General features: G+C 42.9%; 2 protein-coding genes across 3 annotated transcripts in view; both read left to right on the top strand.

Moving 5' to 3' along the window:
• The first annotated feature begins 1624 nt into the window (after positions 1 to 1624).
• On the top strand, positions 1625 to 14347 carry mgarpa (mitochondria localized glutamic acid rich protein a). Of its 2 annotated transcripts, none has more exons than XM_008289879.1 (5): positions 1625 to 1930; positions 4243 to 4343; positions 4554 to 4659; positions 7562 to 7579; positions 12953 to 14347. In XM_008289879.1, exons 1-5 carry the CDS (start codon positions 1855 to 1857, stop codon positions 13279 to 13281), a joined length of 630 nt encoding a protein of 209 aa, XP_008288101.1. In that variant the 5' UTR covers positions 1625 to 1854; the 3' UTR covers positions 13282 to 14347. The 2 variants fall into 2 exon arrangements, with proteins under 2 accessions (XP_008288101.1, XP_008288102.1); XM_008289880.1 differs by lacking the exon at positions 12953 to 14347 and adding an exon at positions 11162 to 12016 and having other exon boundaries at positions 1627 to 1930.
• A 944-nt stretch (positions 14348 to 15291) lies between these two features.
• LOC103363224 (brain acid soluble protein 1-like) overlaps positions 15292 to 15428 on the top strand; it is a 3293-nt gene continuing 3156 nt past the window's right edge. The window contains exon 1 of the mRNA XM_008289885.1: positions 15292 to 15315. Within this exon, the coding sequence (XP_008288107.1) occupies positions 15292 to 15315 (24 nt within the window). The remainder of the gene's footprint in view (positions 15316 to 15428) is intronic.

A 15428-nucleotide genomic window follows, 5' to 3' on the forward strand; every position in this document is an offset into this window, starting at 1 on the left:
TACCCACAGAACTTTCTTGGAGGATCTCTAGGTTCTTTATAATTTGCTGCCAGACATGATGAAGACAGTTAGCAGGGGAGCGCAGAATGACCGAGGTTTCAATATGATAAAATGAACTATAAAGTCACTTTGACTGTCGGAAAACAGAAGCAATGACGAGAATAAAGCAGCAGGAATAGCTCATATTCACTGAGTGGGAATGGAGACAACAGATCTTCTTTATTGAACTTATACATTAGATTCACTTCATTATATGTATTATTGCAGGTTACCTTGCCTGCAAAGAGGCGCTGCCTTAAATGCTAAAGTCAGGAGACAAAAGTTTGTATGTGCAGTGAACACCACAAAATACATGACAGGCTGTCATATGACTGTCTACAGTCTGATTTGGTAAAATATGGCGAATGATATCTGTGGCTGTCTATTGGTCAGCGTATCACCTGCACAGAGAGGGATATAACCTGTGTGTGAACTAGACCATTGCTTGTTTTCTCATATAATCACTGACTTAAATTGAGTGAAGGTGAAAACCTTCCGCCACCACGCTTCAATGATGATGGCAAAAATAGCCTACATGCAGTCGCAGAGAGGAGACATGTCCCCCAACCTGAGCACAATGTGCCAGAGGCAAACTATGACAATATAGTCAACTTCCATCTTCCTGTGCTACTCCTTTTCCACCGAGCTGGTTCCACTGCTAGTTTGGAGCCAGAGCCTGACTTAGCACCAGTTCCTTGCGTTTCCATCACCTAAGCACTCCAGGTTCTACAAACTGGTGCTCAGCAAGCACCAACTCTTTTCTGGGCCATTATCGTGACCAATGAGAGCGATGGAAATACAGAATGGGACACACAAGCGGTAAATTGTGTCGTTTTCGCCAGGACATCCCTGGTCCGATCGCAGATACATTGGAATGAGTCCCAGGACACACAAACTGTTGTGCGCTGAAATCCAGTACAATTGTGTCCCACCAGGAGCACCACAGTGGTGGAAAACAGTACTTTCATAAAGTCGGTGTACGGCGGTATTTACACTTAGAAATGCGGTCATCTCGGAGCACATGCGCTGTTTGTTCTGGTCATGGAAAAGACCGCACAAGAAAAAAAATTCCCTCGGTTTCATCTTGGACAAATCTGACATTAGCATGTCCTCGTTTACTCTTTGTAAAGTAATTTTTGGTCGCACACCGGACTGAGCGCACCGCAATCAGCAAAGAAGCAGCTACCGCAGCCTGCAGTGTGGGGTGTTCAGGGAACATTGGTAAAATGTTGTGTTTATTGCAAAGAAAATGTTCAGCAAGTCGTAGGTTTTGCCTGTGACAAGGTGGGAAGTGCGACCAAATGAGAAAGTTGGTCGCACTAGTGAAAAAGTGAGTCTGGAGCTCTGGGTGGGCTCACGTATGGGGTGAGCGTTGTTCGGTAAACGGCTACATACGAAGTGATGTGTTGAAGTTTTACGGTGATGCAGTTGCATGGCTCTAGCTTGGCTCCTTGCTAATGGAAAAGCAAACAGGCTCTTAGGAGATGTGAGATTTGAACCAACTAAGCACTGGCACTCGCACCAACAAGGAAGGAGCATCTGGTTCACCTGGGCACTACTCACCCCTCATACAGGGTATGTCTCATCTTTCGCTGCGGGATGGCACGACTCACCCTTCATACAGTGTCACTTTCCCGTGTCCTCTTTGACACTAATCACCCCTCATACCGCAGGCACTGCACAACATAATTGCGCAACAGAGGGCAGGTCTGTTCTCCGCCTCCTCGCACGCTTCTCCTCCCAGACTACACCAGCCATTCATCCAGCGCTTTCTGAAGCCGCAGCACTCTCACCGTAGCCCCACGGAGAGCAGCGATGTTTTCCTGCAGAGCGGCCTGGCAAAGGTGTGGGCCTCTGGCACGGAGGGCAGCCTACAGGTTGCCCCAGGACGGTGAGTGTCATCCTCCAGCTGAAAAAGACACGAACACACAACACGAAGCCGATCAGGTTTAACGTGACGCCGCCTCCTCGCCGTGTGGCGGCGGCCGGTGGAATGGTACACTCTGTCCTCGTGTGAGTTTCTCCGCACAGATGCATCCCCACGCTGGATGACGATGGCTGCCGTGAAGGTCAAGTCGGCTTTTTTGGCTGAAGTTGGGCTGAAAGGATTTTGTTGGGCATTTTTGAACCTCATATTTACATGAGCTAGTCAGCTGGTACATGAGGAATGTTAGAGTCAGGCAGCACATCTTATCCATCCTCCGGCTGAGCAGCACATCTAATCTATCATCTGCCAGCTTGTTTCCACTCTTGTATAAAACACGCGTTACTTTTAAAGCAGCGGAACTGTTGAACTCTTCCAGACCAGGTGACAGCTGCCATGTTTGGAAGGTTCCTTTTGATTCATTTTTTGTTATAATTAAATGAATGCACAGCACTTTGGCATGTGGATGTGACCTTCACTCGCCTGCGGTTGCGTGGAAACATGGTTGCCGCTGTCAGTCACGTGGTGTGCGCGTGTGACGGTGGTCAAATGTAAAGAGAGCAGAGGCACGCGCCGCACATCCACAGTTGCTCTGAGGAGCGCGCGCTTGTCCACGTTCACGCGTCATGACGCCATTTTTCAGGCTCCACGGTGAGGTCATGTGTTGGACAAATGGTTTCACTGACTGAACGAGTCAAAGCAGTGATAATGTGAGCTGCACAGAACGGAAGGGACAGAGCTTGAAAATGAAATATCAGAAAAATGTGAATGTTAGCTTCTGTTATGCTGCTAAAAGTCTAGAAACACTCTCAAGGTGTTCCTGTCTTCCTTCAAAGACTTTCTCCACGGCAGTGGTCCCACTTAACTAGAGGAGGGTATCATGCTCTAATCCTGCCGTCCTGACCACAGCCCCCCTCCACTGATGATGAATTTTTACCACCTTACCCACTCCAGCTCCTGCCTTTTTAGACTTGAGCCGATTAGCAGGTATAAATAACAGGGCGGCAGGGAGTCAGGTCAGAGGCCAGCGCTCAGGATTAGCTCCTGAGAATATGAGGAGTTTAATACCCTCAGCGCTGGACATGGAACCAGGCTTCTACAAGAACAACTGGTCCATAGCTTGACAGTGATTTGCATTACAAAGGACATGGCCACAGCTGAAACGGTCACAAAATGCTCAGTGTTCATCAAATGTGAGGCTGACTGACATCAGCCTGTCAGGACACACGACAGTAAGAATCATCAGTCCTTGTGCAGATTTTATTTCTGACCATTTGACAAACAAAAATATATCTACTGCTTGAGTGAATGAACCTGCGATGGACAAAACATATCCCGTTTTTGTTTTTCTTTTGTCTAGAATCACTTGAGGGTTGCACTGTGCAGGAAACGCTTCGTCAGAGAGCGCATCCTCTTATTCTCTCGGTTTATTCAGTGTCGTATTTAGTTGTAATCCTTGAGTTCATGTATTCCATAAATGTTCTTACGGTTTACATTCACTGCACTGCCTATTTGTGGATGCTGGTCAGCTCAGCTTTATGCTTGTTTGAGGCGTGAGTCTTTGTCTCCGGTGAAAGCTGATGTGCTGGCTCTGATCCAAGTTTCCTTGTCGTAAACCAAACTTATTTTGTCTGGATCTGAAAAATGTTCCATCAGGGAATGAAAATGCTGAGTCAAACTAAAACAAAGCCAACAAAATTTCTTTGGACTAATTACATTAAATAATCCTCCCACTGATACACATTTAAAGCATGTGGCGTAAGAAGCCAAACATGAAGAGTGTAAAGCAGCACCGTGTAAGTGCCAAAACAAGTGTTGACAAGCTTGTTTCTTTCAATCTAAATCCAATCAGATGAGTCAGTGGAGCACCGTAGGCTACGTTCTAGCTTTTCTCTTCAGTTGTTTTTTTTGAGATGGTGGCAAATTCTAAGTGATCTCAGGAACTAAGACCAAGACTTTACAGTGTTATAACCAATCAAACCCTAGAGTCTCTCCCTCTCGCTTTCTTTCTATTTTTGTTTTATTTCTTAAATGTGACTGTCACACAAGGGGAATGGCACGTACTTGTCAAACCCGACAGTTTAAATGCCTGACAGTCAGATGCCCTGCAAAACATGCATCCTAAATTGCAGCCTTGGCGATTTGCAAATCGCATTGTTTCAGATTTCATTTTGATAGCTATTAATCATTCAAACCCTATTGAGAGCATAAAATAAAGCTTCTGTTAAGGAAAAATCACAGAGAAAGATCTAACGTGACCTTTTTTGAACCTTTTGCAGTTGTCCAGCGGCGGCTGATGTCATCGACTCCTGGTGGATCTGGAGAGAACATCGTGTACGCCCTGCTGTGTGGTGGAGCCCTGGTCGGCTCTGTGACATATGTAAGTTGTCGTGTTGTTTCATGTTAGCCTCCACACATCTGTTGATGCTAATTTACTCTAAGTGTAGTCGACATGTTCTCAGGAAAGGCTCCGACTGTCCACGTCTAATATATGAGCTAACCTTGACCTGCGGAAAAAGGGGAATTTGTTATTTTCAGGAGTCGGAGCGAAGCAGAAAAATCACACTCGGACTGTTTGCTTCCTCCACAGGCATACAACACTGTGGTGTCCGACCATACCAGGTATAATGAGCGCATTGCAGAGATCAAGGCCAGACCAACGACAGAGTGGGTACCTAAACCCTGGCCACCTAAGAGTAAGTCTTCCTCATGCGTCCCTTCATGTCTCACCTAATTTATTGTAAATAAACGAGTGATGATCAGACGAGATCCCTCCCACTGCCTCACTGGTTATTGTGCTGAAAGCTAATGTCTGTGAGTGCTTGTGAAGTGACGTAGCTTATCATGTAATGTCAACCTCCGTAGAAAGATTCATCCAGTTAAACCTGCATGCATATTACAGAGATCACAAAGTTGATCAGCTTTATAGCTCTGCATGCTTTGAGTGTTCTGCTCATGGAACCGATAGAAGGCAGACACACATTTGTCATTTATATTTAACATATTAGCTTTTCATCTGGTTTTAATTAAGTTTTTTTTAGGCTAGCTACAGCTTGTGAAGATTGTCACAGCTCAAATGAGTCTTTGAATTTTTGCTTTCGACTGGATGGGATTTGGATAAAACCTTCCCAAGAGTTTATAGGTGTACAAGTACAACGTTTTAAAGCGTGCTATCAGTGACTGAGTAGAGACGCATTTCCACCAGCTCCTATAAGGGTAGACATCATGCCTGATCTTACTGGTGCTGCAGATGCTGATCAGTATCCTGAGGCTGGTTGTGCACAATGTGTGAGGTTGTTTATTTACACGGTCATTGTGTGGACAGCTCCTGGTGCTGAAATGGGGTTTAATAAACAAGTCAAACAAATGAAAGCACACGGCGACGTCTTCTTCAGGTTCCTCTGAATGATCCTGGTGACTGACGGCAGTAAATGCTGAATGCTAAAAGATTTGAGTGCGCTTTTAATTACGATGACACACCGTTTAAAGGTTGATTATTAGGACAGCAACCAAAAATGTGTCTCTATGTATAGTTTTTTTGGTTTCTTTTAACCCCCTTTTAGCCAAAAAGTGTCCGTGCTGCACTGTTAGGCAAAAAAAAAAAACAGTTGAGTCACGCCAAGCAAAGGATTGTGGGACAGTCCCAGATGATCCCCTGCTTACTGCAGCATTCAGGAAACGCCACTGACGCGTTGCACAAATGCGGCGACTAAGCAAAGCTATCCAGTTCAGTCTGCTGTTGGTCGAGTGACCGTCCTGCTGTCTCAGTAGCTTAAACACAAACACACACACACACACACACACACACACACACACACACACACATACACACAACCTGAGTGCCTGCTGTCCTGCCTTTGTATTTTTTTTTAAACAATGTTTTAGACAAAAACTTCAGAAAATATGATATCTGTTCTCAAATACATTATTTTGAGAAAAGATCCAACTTGTATTAAACTGTTCTGATGAATTCTCACGTACATGAAAGAGGCAGACTCCACTGGTTGATCGGATAGTCGAAAGAAATGTGCAGAAAATTATTCAACAACAAGCTTCACAAGTTAAAATGTCAAAACTTTTCAGGTTCTAGTTTCTCAGTCGTTGCAGTAACCGTTGCAGCTTCTACTAAATTGTAATGTTTTCCAGCTATTGTTTCCAACAGTTCACCAATTAAGAAAATATTGAAAAAAACAGAGGCATAATAGAGTGATGTATTATCCTAATGTAAATGACAATTCAGTAATAAATAACACAGGGAAGAAATGTGCTACTTCTTGAATTTTGCAATAAGAGTTTGTCCACTGACACGATGACAAAACTGCTGCAGCTACTTGATCCAAAACTGGGAGGTTCTGATTTAATGCAAGTAAGTTTATTCGCTAAAGTTATGAATCAAGCATGAATAGAAGTGTAACAGGAAAAGCTGATGGGAAGCGAGCAGCTGGAGAAGACGTGTCACTCTGTTGGGTTTGTTGGAACCACAGAAACACTGAAAGGCTGTTCGCTGATGAGAAGTTGGTATTATGTGGTGGTCAGTCAGGTGTCTGCCAACCTCAGTGTCAGGATAAAACAACATTTACAGACATGTTTACTCACACACACACATATATATATGTATATATATATATATATATATATGAGCAAAATTCTGCCCAATGTGGAGAATGCCATTTAACTGTGTTCCTGCCCCATATGATGTTCCATTTCTGATTATTTGCACAAAAACAAAAAAGGCAGTTTGACAATAATGGAAAAACGCAACGTCTTGGAGCAAATCAATGTTGGCAGATTGCTGGTAAAATGCTTCCATTAGTACATGACTCAGTCTGTTCAATATTTCTAGAAAGTTTTATTCACGATTTCCTTCCCAACATTCACACTTCTCCCCACTAAACACAAACGTCCTCTGACCTAACACACACTTCTGTATGTGTTCTGCTCGACAGTTGGCTGTTTATTTGTTCTGGTTAGCTAAACTGAGGAGGTTAATGTATTTGATCCAGTCTCACAGACGAGCCTGAGCAGTGTACCGACAGCAGCAGCAGCACAAGGAGATAAATCTGTGTTATGTGAACTGTTTGACTCGTACAGAATCGGGCTTAATGCTGGCATCAAGATGAGCCATTTTAACTAGTCATGTAGTATTGAAACATCTTAATTAATCATAATTCAACGTGTTTAATGAATCTTTGACCAATCACAGGGTAATGTTTTATTATTATTTTTTATATTACACAGTTGAATGAACTCTGTACATTGATGCTGGGTAGAGGATGAACCCTGTGTGTGGTTAGTCATGTTTTATCAATAATAATTTTTAAATGAAGTCTCTGTTTTACAGTTATTCTTGGTGAATATGCACAACTATGACCGGCATGTGGAATAAGAAGAAATACACTGACACGTGCATAAAAAGATTATTTTCTTGACTGGTCATCAACTGAACATTTTAAACCCTTAAACAGTGAATGTAATGTATACGTCAGCTTTTCTGGATTCTTTCAGTCGTAGCTGAACAGAGAAACTGCTGATGGCTTAGAAGTTGTTCAGACTGGTTTCTGTGCGACCCCTAATGCTGATGTTTCTGTTTGCTTGCAGGCAAGGATGAAGAAGAGGGTGAGTTGTCTGATCACACTTACGCTGCTGTCATTCATTATCACCGCCTGAGAACTCTGAATGCTCACTGAAGAAAGAAATGTCAGCATGGGCCTGATTGTGCTTCTAATATTGTCACTATCCTGATTAAAGAATTCGCTGTGAGAAATTGCCACGATCACGTTAATCACCGTTTAATTTCACCAGTCGTTGTTTCAAGATCAGACATCCAACAGTGGGAAATGGTTTACGCATTATCAGTTCCTCAAGGGGAAATCAGGTGACTGCAGTAGCAAGTGGATCCATCAGTGGCAATCGCAGTCATACAAGTGAGCTATAAAAGCTGACGACCAATTATGAAGAAGCGCTTAGATACACTTTGACAAGACCATAAATCTAATGGCAATGATTTCTCTAACTCTTCATTTTCTGTGATGGAATAATTCAATCGCGTGTCTTTGTCACAAAAACAAACATGCATTTTGGTTCTTTAATGGTTTTTCTTGAAAAATGTACATACATCAAATAAAGCTGGTTAAATGTCTCTTTGCCATTGTCACCTCGGTTAGGTGCTTTTGGTAGCCATCCACAAGCTTCTGGCAAACTTCTGGTTGGACCTTTGACCACTCCTCCAGACTCAACTGGTGGAGTTTGACTGAATTGTTGCTTTCTGAGACAGACTTCAGTCCACGGCGTTCTAAACAAGGTCTGAGTCGGGACTTTGGGAAGGCCAGTTGAAAACCTGAATTGTAGCCTGATGTTACCAGAGTTTGGAGTCATTGTCTTGCTGGAACACCCAACTGTGTCCAAGACCCAACCTTCTGGCTGATGATTTTAGGTTTTCATGAAGACTACAGAGGTAATCCTCATTCTTCATTATTCCGTTTACATTGTGTAAAGCACCAGTTCAACTGGTACCAAAGCAGCCCCAGAGCATGATGCTGCCACCACCATGCTTGACAGTAGGTTCGGTGATCTTGGTGTCAGAGGCCTCGTCTTCTCTACTGTAAACACATTTCTGTTCAGCTCAGTTTGTGTTTCATCTGACCACAGAACTTCCCTCCAGAAGGCCTTTTCTGTGTCAATGTGATCAGCAGCAAACGTCAGTCGACCCTTAAGGTGCTGCTTCAAGAGGAAGAACTTCCTTCTTGCATGTCCATGTCAAACTAAAACATGCTCGACTATGGACACTGTTCCAGCAGCTTCCTAGTTAATTGCACACCTGCTTTTTAGTGATTCTCGGTTGACTCTCGACCATCCTGACCACTTGTCTCTCAGCAGCAGGTGATAGTTTGTGTTTTCTTCATGATCTGATGTAATTGTTTGCACAGTTGATTTAGGGATCTGTAGCTGCTTTGAAATGGCTCTAACAGACTTTTCTGACTTGTTTAAACCATTGACTGCACTTCTGTGCTGAGCTCCTCATACTTTCCCACTGGAGTGTTTGTGGCTGTTTGAATGTGTCCAATGGGCCCAGTTGAAATAAAAAGTCAGCAGCTGTAGTCAGTCATGTTCATAATCATTTCTATATCACCAACATTATATATACAAGTATATATATATATATATATACAGACAGACAGACGCGTGTTTGAATGATTCCATCACATAAAACGATTTCTGTTATTTACATGGTCTTTATGAGTCTATGTGGACTTTTGTTCACAACTGTACTTGTGATAAAATGCAAAACTAAGAGGGTAAATAGTTTATTAGATGTTAACGGTAAATAGTTATATGAAGTATTTGCTTAAGATTTAAGCTCTTAGCGCGATTCTGAACAAAGGATTAATGATGAGGAAGCCTGGAGCGTCACTGAGTAAAGCTTCGCTGCTTTAACACAACGTTTGCATTCATGCTTGGACAGGATCAGGCAAACATATGAAAGTGAACAAAAACGGATTAACAAGTCGTCACGAAGAAATCCTCAGAGTGTAACAGAACAGACGGGCGATTAATGGAGGCCTTCATACATATGCAGTCATGTCCACTGTCAGCAGTGTTGTCTGGCTTTTATCGAGGTCTGTTGATTAAGTGGGGCCTGATTTTGATGAAGAGATGAGGAACGGTAAGCTGTCTCACCTCATTCTGGATGATGTTACAAAGCACTGCTCAGCATCAACAGACAGCTTCAGTGATGCATCCCTGTCTAGCTTTTCCACATGAGATTCAGTGCCAATGGCCGCTATTAGGATGATATCAAGGTGTTTACATTAGTACCATATGTACATACAGGTAAAAAAAGAGTCCTAGTTTTTATAGACCTGGGATTAACTCTGTCCTATGCTGACCTGAGCCTAACCTCACCAGGTTTTACACTCCTGGTTAAAATGCACGGTGACCCAACCAGTCCCCTCCTTTGATACCACTCCATCCTTGTCTTCTCTCCCTCTCACTCTTCACTGTGTTCCTCATTCCAAAACAAACCAGCTCTTTGCCTTCAAAGAAGAAGCCATACATTTTATTCTGAACATACAGTGCTTATAAAAAGTGTCTCCGCTGCCCTCCGAGTTTTACTTTTTAACGTCGAAGTGAAAACGGATTTCTACAAAGTAATGTCCATCAGCTTGAAAGTGATTGCATAAGTATTCCCCCTTCAGGTCACTATTTTATAGATGCACCTTTAGCCACCTTTAGATTCATTTTGTTGTCTTCAAACCTTTTCAGAGTAGCGTTGGCTGTGTGCGACTGGTCATTGTCTATAAAGGTCAGTTTTGGCCTCCACAGACCAGCGATTCTTCTTCTGGGAAACTTCAGAGTCTCCCACATGCCTTTTTGGCAAACTGAGATTGAGATTTTTACTCTCCAGGTTGTCTTATACACAGTCGTTATCATCTCAGCTGCTGAAACCTCCTTCAGAGGAGTCAGAGGAGTCTCGGTGGCCTCCCCTATGAGTCTCTTTCTTGCAGTCCTTTAGTTTTTGAGTGCGACCATAGTCCTTCCATTTCTTACGGACTGATTTAGCTGCTCTCTGGGGGATGTTCAGTGAAATGTTCTTGTCTCCTTCCCCTGACTTGTGTTTTTCAATCATCTTTTGTCAGAGTTGCTCAGAGGTTTCTGTTGTAGTTCTCTCACCAGTGACTGGACCTTCCAGATACATTCACTGCACTCAGATGATCTTCATTTCACTGTTGTGCGGCTTCGAGCACCTTTAAAAGGAAAAAAAAACAAAAACTATTGACATTACTTTGTAGAATTCTTTGTACTTTGGCACGAAAGAGTCAATTTCTCTGATTTTTTTTTTTTTTTTGTCAAAACAAAAACCACTAAAATCCCATGATTCAATGTTGGAAGCAGTTAAAAGGCTACCGAGGGAGCTGAGAGCTTTTTATACACACAGTAAATCATTTAAAGGCATCTCTCCTTCCAGTGAGACAACCTGGTGACTTTAACACTTGACGTGGACATCACCAGTGTCTCTCTCTAGCAGCCCATTTCCATTTCACACACACACACACACACACACACTTAGCCTCTGTGGTTGAATTTAGACTAACGCTAACATCACTGTGTTCATGAATTGTGGCTTTTTAATTATTTTTACAGAGTAAGATTTCTTCTTCTTCCTATTTCTCTAACTCTCTGTGTCTTTACTCTTTTCAGTGTAATGCTAAAGCTAAGGTCCTCTGTGGCCGCATGGATATTCGTCCTAGAACTGGACTCTTTGGATCTGAACAGGAAAACAAAACCCCTCTCCTCCTTTCCTCCTCTACTCAGCCTTAAACCTCCGGACAATACTGTCAAGGATCTCGGTCTTTTTGTTTTATTCTTTTACTGTTTACATCCACGGAGAAGATAAATGGACACATTGATTTTGACAGAAGACGACATTATTGTTTACAGCACTTCGATGTGAATGTTACTGCTCTGTTTTTGTGGGGAAATCTGCCCGTTATTCTGCTTAATGGACACAGCAAAGTCATCCATGCTAACACATTAGCATGCACTATTTTGAGTGATAGTATTCCATCAATATTATCCAGCAGCTCTGGTTTCTGAATGTTGGCATCTCACTGTTGTCTTCTGTAGCAGTGAGAGCGTCGCTGTTGTTGGCGACATGCAGTCGTCTGCATTCCCACACTGGCTGGACAGAAAAGCATTTCTCAGAAATGATTCCATCTGGAGGCTGTAACACAAACATATAGACTGTTTTGTTACGTTTAGGGTGTTGTTAAGGTAAACCTCTCAAACAGAAATGCATGGGTCCTCCTGTTGTAGCTCAACAGAGCCGTGGTGTTCGCTGAAGTGTCAGCATTCAGCTCATCACTAATGAAATGCCAACATGAGGATATGGAGGCTAACGTCACTCAGACTAGTCAGTGCTCAAGGGTTAAACTCCCAAGTCCGAGTAGATTTCTGGGCCTGTCTCCTGCAGCTTGGTGTATTTTTGTTTCTGGTCAAAATGTAGAGTGACTGTTTGAGGGACAAGTTAAAGATTAAAGAAGACGCACAACCTAGGCTGTCTGTGTCTGTCTCACTGTTCGGACTCACTTTCAGAGTTCCAGATAATTCATAGCTTGTTAATTGGATGGTAAGAACAAAGATTCAACTTCACCCCTTCTACCCTGCACCTGAACCCTGCACTCCCCTCCTTCCCCTTTCCTCTTCCCCTCCCTTCCCTGTCGTCGTCCTCCTCCCTGTCTTTGAGTTTGCATGCAGTGAGTTTGTGTAGTGAATGTGTTGCCTCCGGGCGTTTTCCAGACGGGGCAGTGGTAAGGTTGGGAGTGGCATGTGTTGGGCCGCAAACAATATGCAGAACAACGTAAGCTGTCGGTAGCTGTGTTTCCACCCATCTCAGCTGAATGCAGCTGATATAAAATATAGTCAAAATGATCGATTTAACACACGTCAGCACTGCCCTGCTTTTGTTGTTCTTAGAGAATAAATACTTTTATAAGAGGACAGATCATGGCATAGATTAGTAACCGTGTTTTTGACTACCTCAAGCTGTGGAGCTGTATTTATGACAATCACTGCACATCAGCGAGATCAAATATATTGGTGACCAGTATGCTGGATTCAGAAAGGCCGTTACTCATTAGATGCTAATTCTGCTGTCCCTATGTTGTCATGGTCATGTAGATGTGCAATGAACAGTGGCAGCCCTGTTATATTTGAATGTACATAAAGAATATGTGCAGTTATTGCAAAACAATTTACTCTTTATCATAGTTGTAAGAAGCCTCGATGGAAACACAGCTACCAATAATTTAATAACCTTGTCTAATGCTGCTTTTATATTAGAGTATTAGTTTATAAGGTTCTCACATTTTAAAAGAGTAACGCAGCTTTCCAGACTACTGATATCTGTGGACACACACTCAATCCTCAACCTGAGCACTGAAACATGTGCTGTTGCTGCTCTTCATCCTTGTTTTGGTCCTTGTGTTCCAGGAGGAGAGGAGGAGGAGGCAGCAGCAGCTGAGGAAGCCGGTGGAGAGGCTGAGGAAGAAGAGGCCGCCGGCGGTGAGGCAGAGACTGTAGTAGAGGCGGTGGCCGAGGTGGTCGCCGAGGCTGCTGAAGTCGTCGAAGAGGCTGCTGAAGTCGTCGCCGAGGCTGCGCAGGAAGTGGAGACGGTGGCGGAAGAAGTAGCCCAAGTGGCTGAAGCTGTGGAGGAAGCTGCCACGGCGGTGGCAGAGCCAGCCACTGTTGCTGCTGAGGAGCCTGAAAGCAATGGTACGACTTCTTCATCTGAGGAGGAGGCAGCTGCCTCTGAGGCTTGAGTTACCACACATTCACTGCAGGGACACGCACACACTACTAGACACACTGGAACATCTCTAAACCACTTTAAAGAGCCCCTGACAGCAGGTCTTTCCTCCCTCACAACAGTGGGGACAATAAAACCACTAAACTACAGTCACTGTCTTTAGAACCACTAGAGGCTAGCTGCTTCTCCTCAGGTGCCTGGGTTCACCTCTTTTATTCAATATTCTCTTCTATCTTCCTAAAAATGTATATTTGCTCGTGTATTTATTGGGTATAAAAGGGCAGCAGCACTATGTGTTTGTTTCTTCACGTAAAAATGACTTGAGATTTTCCTAATGTGCAGCGCAGACCACAATATGACGTCTACATTTGCTCTGATTCTCACACGGCCGAGAGAAGTGAACAGCTGGCAGATCCTCTGATTTGCAGCTGCACGCCACAGTGAGACATTTCCACAGTGGCAGTGAGCTCTTTATGTGACGCTTATTTGCAGTTATGCGTGAAATAAATGTGATCACTCTGAATACAACCATGCAGATTGACTCTAATTACACCCGTTAACATGGCTGGTCATTCCCCTCTGAGGTCACCCCAACCCTTACGTCAGGCTCCACCAACCACCCCCAACTAAATAACAAGCAAGGACAAATGCTGTCATATTATTGGTACCCCTAGTGCTATTTTGAGATTTGACAAAACATTGTATTCCTTTGCTATAAACCTCTGTAATGTTGTAATGCTTTGGCAGGTATCACAGAGCAGGTAGACCCTGTTGATCCTTAAACTGTCATACAGTTGTGTATATCTTACAGCAAGACCAAATGTACAAACTCTGTAACTGTTGCAGTGTGTTCTTTTCCTCAAGTGTAAAGTGAAATTGTCAGAGAAACCAGAAGGTCAGAGAATTGTAAAAAAAAAAAACACCAAAATAACATCAATCTTCAGCTTACCGTCACCACCGTGATCATATTTTTATTTTGCTTATAACTGGGTAATGAGCACTGTTAACAGTTTACAGTAATTCATCGAGCCATACAATAAAGCTTTTGTCAAACCAGAAAGGTTTACTGCCGTCTTTAATTTGTCTGAATTGGTCTTTGAATTTAGTAATTAGTCATTTTTACTGGAACTTGTGAGTCACTGCGTTTCTAGCAATCCATTCCAGTTTAGCTTTTCAGCTTCTTGTTTTTTTTCTTCACAAATGCATTTTCTACACAGAGTAGAAAATCCTTGCTTTGCCTCCTCACATGTATTTATTAGTCTCCGGTGAACTTTCCCTCAGCTCTCCACTGCATTTTCTTCTCACTGCTTTCTCCACCCCAGCTCTTTCTCTGCTACACTGCATCAGGCACAAGCACTGGGACTTCTGCACTCATCCACAAACAACCTTCTGTTCTTGCGTTATGTTCCATGTGTATTCTAAAAGATTCTGTAGAGGTAACTGGAGAATCTGCATATCAGCAGTAATTTGTCCTGTGGAGAACAGACAAGTTTAATTTTCAGCTGTCACTATTTTTTCAGTAAATAGTTTGGTTACCAGTCATATTAAATAATAAACCTTTTTTTAAATCAAAAATGTTAAAATATATGTATATATTATTAGCCACTATATACCATGGGATTTTTGATATACTTACCTGTATGTGCTCTGTTATTGTCCTTGCATTTATTCGATTCTTGCCACATTTTTGGTGGATTTGTTTTCCTTTTTTTGTAGTTTTCCTTTACTTGTATGGAAGCACTCTGTTGGTTGGCAGCATTTTATTTATGTTCTTTGGGACTAAAACTCCTTTACTGTGGCACTTTTTTTCTGTTTTATGTCTTCCACCTCTGAGGGTTAACATTTCACCTGCATGTAGTTACCCTCACCACAAAGATTTGCATTAACTCCTGTCACTAGAAGGGTTTCCCATCTGTCCAGTAAGTTACCTTGGCTAGCCGTCTCAACTTGTGAGCTAACTGTGGGAAAATATAACTTGAGCATCAGTGACATTTAGATGGCTGGATTTTGTGTTGCAGTTCTGATGGCAGCTGCCTCTACTCTAGAGGTACCGAAGATAGCTGAAGTAACGGAAGAATTGGCACCAGTTGTTGTAGATGAAGAGCCTCCGGCCTCAACAGAAGCAAAGCCTACGGAAGAAACGGAACCAGTTAAGGAGGC

The sequence above is a fragment of the Stegastes partitus genome, unplaced genomic scaffold, assembly GCF_000690725.1.
Source record: "Stegastes partitus isolate 25-593 unplaced genomic scaffold, Stegastes_partitus-1.0.2 Scaffold642, whole genome shotgun sequence".
Classification (NCBI taxonomy): Eukaryota; Metazoa; Chordata; class Actinopteri; family Pomacentridae; genus Stegastes; species Stegastes partitus.

Bases quoted from the DNA above. Each gene is read 5' to 3' on its own strand.
- mgarpa (XM_008289879.1), top strand. From the start codon at position 1,855: ATGTTTTCCTGCAGAGCGGCCTGGCAAAGGTGTGGGCCTCTGGCACGG. The intron at 1,931-4,242 runs GTGAGTGTCATC...AACCTTTTGCAG, and splicing joins CTACAGGTTGCCCCAGGACG to TTGTCCAGCGGCGGCTGATG. The intron at 4,344-4,553 runs GTAAGTTGTCGT...CTTCCTCCACAG, and splicing joins TGGTCGGCTCTGTGACATAT to GCATACAACACTGTGGTGTC.